Source organism: Enhydra lutris, unplaced genomic scaffold, assembly GCF_002288905.1.
Source record: "Enhydra lutris kenyoni isolate GAN:26980312 unplaced genomic scaffold, ASM228890v2 scaffoldscaffold4, whole genome shotgun sequence".
Taxonomy (NCBI): Eukaryota; Metazoa; Chordata; class Mammalia; order Carnivora; family Mustelidae; genus Enhydra; species Enhydra lutris.
Window position 1 is genome coordinate 13024765 of NW_019154088.1, and position 11261 is coordinate 13036025.

The window sequence follows — 11261 nt, forward strand, 5'->3', positions numbered from 1 at the left end:
GGTTTCAATAATTGCTAACATTTTTAAAAAGTAAAACTGTAGCCCAAAGCTTAGGCTCACATTTATATTTGAATTTCCTTTGTGAGAGAAAATAATAAGGCTTAAACTATAAAGCCTATGGTATGTGTATGTATGTTTCAGTATATGTTGTAATTTTTAGAGTTTTTTTTTTCTTAGTTAATTTGTTTTTATTTTTATGTTTAGGCATCGGCTTTTCCGTGAACATTGTGTTTGTGTACAAGGAAACTATATAAAGGACTTAAATATCCTTGGAAGAGATCTTTCAAAGACTATAATAATTGACAACTCACCACAAGCCTTTGCATATCAGGTAGGAAGGGAGGGTTGCTAAACAAATTCAGATTGGGAAAAAATATATATAGTGAGAACAAATGCTGCCAAACAGAATATGATAGGAGAACAGAATTTTGACTGGTGAAATTTCTGTGTTTAGTATTATCTTTTAGAATTAGAAATGCCAAATTGCTATGTTCCATGTGGGAAATTTTCTTTTCCTTTTAAGATTTTATTTATTTATTTGACAGAGAGAGATCACAAGTAGGCAGAGAGGCAAGCAGAAGCGGGGGGGGGGGGGGGGGGCGCGGCAGGCTCCCCGCTGAGCAGAAAGCTAGATGCAGGCTCCATCCTAGGACCCTGAGATCATGACCTGAGCCGAAGGCAGAGGCTTAACTTAAACTGAGCCACCCAGGTGCCCTGAAAATTTTCTTTCAATTAAGTACAACACAGATAAAAATCTGGGTAGTAGGCCTAAATAAGAAGGGACTATAAAATATATATCAGGGGCTCCTGGGTGGCTCAGTGGGTTAAGCCTCTGCCTTTAGCTCAGGTCATCATCTCGGGGTCCTGAGATCGAGCCCTGCATCGGGAATCTCTGCTCAGCAGGGAGCCTGCTTCCCCCTCCCTCTCTGCCTGCCTCTCTGCCTACTTGTGATCGCTGTCTCTCTGTCAAATAAAAAAATAAAATCTTAAAAAATATATATATATATCAGTTAATAGTACTCTTAGCAGTTGTTAAATAAGTAATTGTAAACATGTTTGAGAATTAAAAATACCTCAGTCATGTTCTGATATGTTTGCTTTGACGTTCTGAAATAATTTCTTAGACTATTTTGTCAATATATGTATATGCTGTGTCAGTGTTTCTTTGAAATATAACTTGGGAGAGTGCCTAGGTGGCTTAGTTGGTTAAGCATCTGCCTTCTGGTCAGGTCATGATCTCAGGGTCTTGGGATAAAGCCCTGCGTTGCGTTCCCTGCTCTTCCTGGAGCCTGCTTCTCCCTCTCCCTCAGCCTGCTGCTCCACCTGCTTGTGTTCTCTCTGTGTCAAACAAATAAAGTCTTTTAAAAAAAAAAAGGCCTTTTAAAGAAATATAACTTGAACTAGAACTGAGGCATCCTTGCAAAATGTTTTACATTATGAATATGTTCATGTGATAGTTTGAGATTTCCTTCACAATAAATCTGGGCAGAATAGGGATGGTGGAAATTGGGCTGGATGTTGATAGAACGAGTAAAAAAGTAAAAAGATGAAAAAGGAGAAAAGGGAAAAACTGCATATGGTATTGAAATATGTTCAAAATAGGTCACTGCTCACATTTTGAAATGTGTTTTTTAAGAATTTTTTACTGGTTCCTGGATAAAATCATTTCAGTTGTCCTCCATCTTAAACACAGTATTCTGCATAAATGTTAAAGACAACCTAGAGATTATTTACTATGAAACAAATATGGTTTGCATTCTTGTTTCTAGACTCCTCTTCAGTGAAATACCATTGTATCTGTTTGCTACATTAATGCTGTTTCAGGTTATCCTGCTATTTGTTGGAATAAAATGAATGTGATATAGTCCATGTGTAAAAGTATAGGCTTTCTGTTAGTGTTCTTTTTACATTGGCTGTACTCCTTCATTCACAATACCTTGCACTGACTAATAGTAGCTATTTCTTGAATCAGTGAAGTAATATTTTTAGTTATGTTAATGCAAAACTTGTCTCAATGTATCTTTCTTGTATAGTTTCATATACACTAGGAAGACATTAAGTGGAAAAACCAATTGGGCTTTGATGTATTCCCTAACATCTGTCTCTTGCACTGTTGAGTTGTTGGAATATGACAAACATAAACTTTGATGGCATTCCTTTTCAGAGGAACTTATTATATACATGTGTTTCTTAAGTATCTGTTATTTCTCTTTCAGGCTTTTACAAAGTAGGCAAAATGTAAAAAGAGGATTTAATTATTTATTTATCGTTATAGCTATCTAATGGAATCCCTATAGAAAGCTGGTTTATGGATAAAAATGACAATGAGCTCCTAAAATTGATTCCATTTCTGGAGAAGCTTGTAGAACTGGTAAGTATATCTTAATTTTCTTTTGTTGCCTCAACTCTATTGAAACCTTTTTAACGCTTTATATTGACATTTTAAGTCAGCTTGGTATGAAATTAGGGAAAAAGTTGAAAAGGATTACAAGCATTTTCTCACCTTGTAAATTATATTAAAATTATGCTCATCAATATTTAAAAATTTGTAGATTGGGTGTTTTTATTTCACTGGGCTTCTTGCAAGTCACAACTAGTATCAAATTGATTTCACTTTGCTTTCATAGTTCAGGTCTAGAATTCATGCTTACGCTACTGAAACTTTATTCTGGCTTTACTTTTTTCCTAATATATAAAGTAGAGTTCAGTGGCTTAGCACTTCTACCTGTCTTTTGGTTTTGCCTTTTAGTGCATAATTGTTCTTTACAGAATTAAAACCTGAATGACAGGTTTGGTTTTTTTAGTCTAAATTTAATTCTTAAGTTAACTGCTTCTTCATAGTAGCTTTATATTGGCCAAACAAAATAATATAAGTTGTAAAATAAACTGTATATTTTCTCTGCAAAGGAAGAATGTTATGAGAATCATATTTTTGAAATTTACGTGGCTTTAAAAATGTCTTTTTCTCCACACAGAATGAAGATGTTCGACCTCACATCAGAGACAGATTTCGCTTGCATGATTTGCTGCCCCCAGATTAAGTACAAAGACTTGTCAAATCACTGAAGGGGGAGAGAATGCAGGACCCTTTTGGACTAAGACAAAAACATTGCCATTACTGTTGAAATTTTGCATTTTTGTACCCCGTCTTGCTTTTCTTATCTTTGGTGCCCAATAATAATCAAGGGTTACAGAAAGAGACTTTATCTCAGATTGAATACATACAGTAGGTAGGCTAAAACAGAAGAGTCTTTAGAACTAGTGCAACTCCAGTGAAATTTTTTTATGTACAGGACATCTGCAGTTTATAAAGAATTCTGTTTCTGCCACCAGCAGTTTGACCTGTAGTCACACAGGATTTTATGATAATAACAGAGATGAAAATGGACTTTTATTTTCTCTCTGTTTGGTGCTCTAAGTGGGTTTGTAGCCACTTTTCTGTTACTTTAAGATTCTCATTTCAACAGGAATGGCCAGTAAAAGTTGTTTTATTTTTCCTGTTAAGGTTTATAACCTTTTTACATTTTTGACCTGTATTAGATTAGATTTTCATTATGCATTCCTTTTAGTTGAGGCGCTTCATAGTTTTCTGGAAATAGTCAATTTTTAGTTTTTTATTATACATTTGAATGGCCGTTTTCCTGCTTTGTCTGCCTGCATATTGTATATTTGTTTAAAAATATTCTCTACTTTTAGTCCATGTAAGTTTCATTTAGAAAGACATGCATTTATATTTTGTTTCTGTAATATTCTACTGTAGGTGAAATCTTTTAAAAAAAAATCAAAGGACTGGGTAGATAAGAATATATGAATGACTAATATTCAAAAGATTTAAACCATTGTGATGGCATGTGTTCCCAAATGGTAATATCTTGCAGTGGCACACAGATTTAATGGATAAAGGTATACCTCAGACTTCACTGTGCTCACCAATCTTTGAGGAGAATGAGTTTGGTCACCTGTTGGGCTTGATTTGGTTACTGCTGCCTTTGGTTTTCTCCAGGAATGAAGTATTCAGCACAGTGACTCAGTATTTTTAGTTATTTTGCATGGGCTGGTAGTACCTCTGTTATGCTCTTGGTTACAATCAATTTAAAACTCTGTGTAACAGTCTTGGTACCTTACAGTAGCTATGCATAATCCTGTGGCACAGTAAACTCCCAAGCCACCAATGCAGTTAATATGCTCTCATAGTGGTTTTCTATGCTATATGAAAATAGTCGTCAAGCCTTGGTTCTCTAATGCAGCTACCACAAGAGGTTGATATTTTTATAGTGGCGTGTAATCTCCTTTTCGGGAGGCTTTTTATGGAAGGTAGAATTTGTAAAAGTTAGTATGCTTTGCCTCTCGACTGCATTAACATGCCACAGGCTCAGACTGTTTTTGTGTAAAGGATGTCAAAGAACGGCACTTTTTCTAAAGAGAAGTTTGATATTTTGTATGCTTGTTAAGAAAGTACAGTATTGGAAATTAAAGGTGGACAACTGATAATTGAGGAGTATGTCACTTAATTTTTTATGTATATTACCTGTTTACTTGTACAACTTATTGTACAAATTACATGCAGCTTCATTTTCAAATGAATCCTTAAAATAAGGAAATCTTTTTAGGAAAACATTTAATTTTTGTATTTTTGATTTTAAAGGCATGAGTTATGTCAATTTTCAGTGTATTAATGAAGATTTTAACTTTTCATCAGGTTGAGTGTTTTCTTACTATATTATCTGTTGTGTATGTAGTTAGCATATTGTGTCACTGAACTGTTTAAAAAACCTAGCATGTAGAGCAAGCCTGTTTTGTGGAAAATCCTTATTCATTAAAAAAATAATCATGGCAGATATTCTGCAAAAAAAAAAAAAAAAAGCAAAGCATTTGCAATTCAGAATACTGGTTTTTTTTTTATTTGTTTGTTTGTTTTGGTTGTTTTTGTTTTAATTTAAAGAAAGGTATTTTGCTTGCAGGAAAAAATACTCCAGATTCATTTTAATGAGAATCTTTGAAATGTATTTATCTTTAGGGCATCTGGGCATCTTTATGCTGTTTGTCTTCTGTCTTTCTTGAAATAAAATGTACATACGTTACCTTTACATATGCTCTTGCTCAAAATTGTGAACCTAGTTACATTTCTCCTTGCTCCCCTTTAATGCTCAAACAGTAAAACCCAAAACCTATACAAGTTCTAAGCTTTCAGCATGCATTACAATTGCTGAAAGCTTTTCTGATTAAGTAAACAGTCTCAAAGGGCTTTCCCATAACTGAAAGGGAAATGTAAGCACCTGTAATGTTATGCCTATGGGCACTTTAAAATAAACACCAGCTTTTAATCATCTTTTATTAATGGTAAAGGTGTTTTCAGTCCCATGCTAGGAGAGTTCTTTAAGTGAACTGACAAAGGAATCTAGCATAACAAGATTCTGTAAAGAAATAAAGAGAAATTATATGGCCTGAGAGAATTTCTTGAGACCAATTTATTTTTCTTTATTACTTGATTTCAGTCATTTTAAATTTGTTAATAAAAAATTTAAAATAATTTATAAAGAGACAGTTATCCAGTTTCCTTCCACTTTAATGTTTTACCTTCTCATTACCCCTTTTCATTAGCTGTTGGTAAATGTTATCTTAAACACTTCCCTTTAGTTAAGTGGAGGTGTCTATTTTGTGAATTGAGATGTGCCCAACTGCTTCAATTCATGCAGGAAACATGAACTCTTTAAAAACTGACTGTAGGAAATGCAGGAGAGACGGATACCTGATAAGACACAGCAAAAGTGACCTATATACACATTACATATCTGAAGTACATACTACAATTGTGCTATTTCCAGTGATAAATGTCTGGCTTTTAAGACATTCTTTTAAATATTTGTATTATTGTTAGGATGTTTAAATCAGTTGTGTTTTTTAATTCTGTGTAATATATGTAGCCCTAATCAGATTTATATCACAATATTTCTCTTTGAGTCTTAAAAGAGTTGATAACGATTTGAAACCATAATTGTTTTATATTAGCTAGTATGTATATTTATTTACCCAATGGCTTTATCTTATTTCCCAAAATTCGGGGGCGGGGGATTGTTGAAAGCATTGTAACTTCTATAAATGGCTATTTTCTTGTACCTGTCAGTGAAATGGATGTGTACATTGTTTTTTTTACATTTCTCTGGTTTTTCTGGTTTGTTTGGTTGTTGTTATTGTTGGTTTTTTTTTTGTTTTGTTTTTGTTTTATGTTAAACATAGAATGGTTTAAAAAAAGTTATCTTTGGCCAATGACTTTTTCAGCTAAATAGTACTTTCATTCAACCTTCTAAAGAAGTTCGTTTTCATTGTTTTGTCCAGTCAACTTGCCTGAAAAACAGAGAGACTTCATCTCATCAATGAAGAAAGCATTTCATTATTCCTACAAATCTTTACAGCGAGCACAGAATTCTTCATAAGGACAGATCTCTTCCACATCTTGTGTCAATCACATAATGCTGAAATGTAAAGGACACTGAAGCCTTCATTTAATTGTACTAACATGATGGTGTTATATACCACATCCTTAGATAGTTAAGGTTTTCTGAACTGACTTCTCTTTGTCTTCCTAGGTATTTATTTGTTACCTCTTTTAATCTTGTGTATCTAAATTAACTTAGTTAATAGTTACCCACTGAATAACTATGCCAAGCAACTAGGAAAGAATGTTTATTTTATTTCCCCTTATAGGGGAAGAGTGGACTGGGAACAAAAATGTATGGGCCAAAAGGCCTTAGGTTGTCATTCATTCACTTTCTTATTCCTCTCATGAGCTATATTTGAGTATAGTATTTTTTCAGTGCTCATATGCTTAATTGTGTCATTACTTTTACTATCTTCTGAAGGTGAAAGCCTGCTAGGAACCTGTATAAAACACATTTTAAAATTTCAGATTAAGAACCACAAAACTCAGTATCTTGTATTTAAATGCCACTTAAATTATTATTGGAATCCAAGGCTCACTCACTAGGATACATTTTTATAAAATGTTTCTCTGTATCTTGAATTACTTGCCCAGAGGCAAGAGTTCTGGGGATATAATGTGTTTTGAGAAATTTTTAAAAAGGGGTAAGAGAGCAGCAAGTTTACACTTAGTAACTTTTTGGTTTTGTTATTAGTATTTTAAAATATATCAGTGGTTCCCAAACCTCACCATTAGAATTACTCTGAAGAGCTTAAGAAATACAGATTCCTGAGGCCTAGGCCTACACAATTGTCTCAGTGGATCTAGAGTGGGGCCTGAGAGTTCTGTTTTTTTCTTTTAAAGCTCTCCAAGTGATTCTAATAGCCAGCTTTGGGAAATCACTGTTTTAAATAATGTGACAGTGGTTTGAGAATAGGCAACTAAATAAAGGTTTACTGGATGTCTCTGTGGTAGTTTTTCGTTGGTTTTTTTCTCTCTTTTTTTTTTTTTTTTAACTGGGATCAGATTTCACAGAACTTACTCAAGATACATGGAGGAATAATAAAGAAGATTCAGGCTACTGCTCATTATCATTCTTGTCTCATACTTTTTAACAGTTTGCATTTCTAGGACTTGGAATAGTTGAACATATATATAGCTGGAGGACATCCCTGAATGAGACCATTATATATATTAACTGTAAAATATTTCACTATTTTTTTATTTTATAAATCTTTGTAGAAATAAGCAATGAAATACTACTTTCATCTTTTGAAATGGGATTTTTCAAGGTAGTGTCCTTTTGGCATTAAGGTAGGGGGGAGTTAATATTCCCTCTGCCTTTTTCCATGTGAATCAATATAAAAGTCATGGATATTTAAAAAAAAAATCTCAGTTTAATTTCTACATATTTACTATGCAGTATAGCCGTGAACAAGTAATGTAGACTTAGTTTTCTCATCTTCAAATGCCCTGATCACCCTACCTCACAGGGTTGTTGTGGGGATAAATAAAACTTTTATGGAAACACTTTTCTTTGATGATATTTTATCAGCCATTAGAAACAATAACAGCTTATGTTTGTGTAGTGCTTTTTTTCGTTACAGTTACATGATTTTTCCACATTACTTTTCTCTCTGATATCTTCAGGACATACAGGTAAGGTACACAGAGTAGGTTATAGACACGAGGAATCACAATTTCTGGAACTACTGTTTGAGGAAGTAGAATAAAATCTGAATAAAGGGGCAAATTTTGAGAAGAAGATATGATAGCAAATAACCAGATTATGGTGAGCCTAAGATGAGGCAAATAACATGAACCACATAGCTACAAAACAGTACTCTGGTTCCACCCCAATCTCTCTGGTGAGACTTTCTTCCATCTTTACTGAGTAAAATTGACATTGTGTAAGTTTAAGGTGTACAGTGTGATGACTTGACACATACATTGTGAAATGTTTACCACAGTAACGTTAGTGGACACATCCTTTATCCGATTACCATTTTTATTAGGGTGAGATGAGAACATTTAAAGTCTAGTCGGTGCGCCTGGGTGGCTCAGTGGTTAAAGCCTCTGCCTTCGGCTCAGGTCATGATCTCAGGGTCCTGGGATCAAGTCCCGCATCGGGCTCTCTGCTCAGCGGGGAGCCTGCCTTCTCCTCCTGTCTCTCTCTGCCTACCTCTCTGCCTACTTGTGATCTGTCTGTCAAATAAGTTAAAAAAAAAAAAAAAAAGCCTAGTCTGATAGCAACTTTCAAGTACACACCACACTGTTAGCTATAGTCAATGTGCTGTAAACTAGATCCCCAAAACTAGATCCACCTACAACTGGATATCTATCCTTTGACCAGCATCTCTTCATTTTCCTCACCCCCTGGCTGTGGTGGAATATTTAATAACTATTTTTCCTACGCTCCAATGGAGTTTAATACACATACATGTTTGAGAATCACTGCAGTACCTCTACTATCTTTAGAAAGAAATGACTGGACTTAAGGTGAGTAGTTGACTTGGGAGTTTGGTTAGTAAAAGGGTCATTCAGAGAGAGTCTGATTCCAAGTTCCCAAATGCTGGTTAACTTACTAGACAAAGTTTTCTGAGCCTTGGTTTGTTTTCTGTGCAAAGGGTGCATCAAGATCTACCTTTCAGAATTACAAAGATGAAACATGTCAAACACCTTATAAACTGAGGCAATATACAAATAACTACAACAGTGAAAATGCTAAAGCAGCTAGTTCTCTTGATATGCAGGAGATAATATGCACAATGTCTGGGGAGATGTCTGAAGCTAGAAGGGGCAGGAAAGGGCAGTGGAAAATCATGGTATTGTAATACCACACGTCCTTGTTCTTTTGAGGAAAACATGGGCAGTAGGGTACACTCAGATGAAGACAGGAAGTAATAATGGAGAGGTCGGTCACCTATGTTAACGTATTTGATGAAAATATGCTGAGTGTTAAGGAAAAAGTGGGTGATGAGAAAACGGTACTGAATGGCTTGAGAGATCTGGTTCAGAAGTCGGGGTAGTGGGGTTGATACAAATGATTTGCCAAGTTAGAAGTTTCTTAATGGATTAACCAAATGAACTAGATAGAGCTTTTAGTAGCTACCACATAATGACCTTTAATGTTATGTTTGATAGATGGCAATATTTGTTGAAAGTAACTATAAGCAGCCTTCCTGATGACAGTAAAAGTCATTTTAAAACATCATCTTATGTGTTAGCCACTATTTCAGGCTCTAGGAATGGCGGAAAAAAGCAAACCTGACACTGCCCTCAAGCTTACAGTCTAGTATGGAGAACTGACAATAATGTTGGGACAAGGGTCACAGAAGAGAAGAGTGGCTTTAAGAATGCCAGTTACACAATCTCGTCTGGAGCCAGGCTTGGGTTGGCTGGAAAAGCATTAAGTTGAGATCTGTAAAATATTTATTAGAAAGAACGTAAAGCCAGGCTTGGTTGGGGGGGGGCGGGGGGGGACGGCGCGGGGATGTAAAATCAAACAAGGGAGTATATGATCAGATTTGTCTTCAAAAGATCACTTTGGCTGACAGGGAATAGAGTGGGTGGGTGGGACACCAGTTAAGAGTTTTGTAGAAGTTGACCTAATTCACCACACAATGTAATCTCTTCCTCTAAGACAACAAATGGTTAATCCACTGGGTGCTACCCTTTAGTGGACAGTGTGAGGCCAGGAGATTGGTAAAGTCCTAGGAAGAGTATGGGTTGTCCAGTTTACGGACAGTAATAGGAAGGTCCTCTCAGATTTTATGGTACCATATAAAACTAAGTGAAGGAAAATGTATAGGAGTTGAACAGAGATGCTGTCAATTCATCTTACAAAATCCTTGAGTAGGCTTTTTGGGAGGGCTGAGGGCTAAGAGGAAAAACTCAATTCGTTCTTTTTTTTTTTTTTTTTTTTTTTTAATGTAGGCTCCATACCCAGCGCAGAGCCCTGTGTGAGGCTTGAACGCACCACACTGAGATCAAGACTTTAGCTGAGATCAAGAGTCGGACACTTACTCAACCAAGTGGGCCACCCAGGTGCCCCCAATTAGTTTTCTGGTTTTGTTTTTTTTTAAGATTTTATTTATTTATTTAACAGAGACAGCAAGAGAGGGAACACAAGCAGGGGGAGTGGGAGAGGGAGAAGCGGACTTCCCGCTGAGGTTGAGCATGGAGACTAATTCGGGGCTTGATCCCAGGACCCTGGGATCATGACCCGAGTTGAAGTCAGATGCTTAACGACTGAGCTGTCCAGGTGCCCCTAGTTGTTTCTATATCAAATACAAATCCAATCTTTTTACATATATAATGACTCAGTGAGTTTGGTACTTTATAGATATCTTAACTTGTCCTATATGCAATTAAAACCTCTTCAGCCTTAATTCATTTATCTCTGAGATTTTGAGTTTGGTACTTAAGGGACCTCACTTAAAAAGAAGCCATTGGGGGGCGCCTGGATGGCTCAGTTGGTTAAAGCCTCTGCCTTCAGCTCAGGTCATGATCCCAGGGTCCTGGAATCGAGCCTCGCATTGGGCTCTCTGCTCATTGGGGAGCCTGCTTCCTCCTCTCTCTCTGCCTACTTGTGATCTCTGTCAAATAAATTAAAAAAAAAAAAAAATCTTAAAAAAAAAAGCCGCCACTGGCATCTCTGCTTCATTTCTGTTGTCATTTACCACCTTATGGTTTTAATGATGAAGTTCTTACAGGCAGAGGTTTTAATATAAATTTGTTAAACCAACATTGATCAATTACTCTGATCATCTGTAAAATAATACTGTTATGTATGATTATAGGGCTCCCCTAGAGACTAACATGTGAATCACAGACTCATTTT

The 11261-nt window shown here is 35.7% G+C and overlaps 1 protein-coding gene across 2 annotated transcripts in view; it reads left to right on the forward strand.

The window, feature by feature from the left end:
- The window catches only part of LOC111158971 (CTD small phosphatase like 2), a 77221-nt gene extending 72726 nt beyond the window's left edge, over positions 1–4495 (forward strand). For both annotated transcript variants that reach the window (XM_022521319.1, XM_022521325.1), the window contains exons 11-13: positions 205–331; positions 2276–2371; positions 2976–4495. In XM_022521319.1, the coding sequence (XP_022377027.1) occupies positions 205–331; positions 2276–2371; positions 2976–3041 (289 nt within the window). In that variant the 3' untranslated portion in view covers positions 3042–4495. The remainder of the gene's footprint in view (positions 1–204; positions 332–2275; positions 2372–2975) is intronic.
- Positions 4496–11261: the final 6766 nt, after the last annotated feature.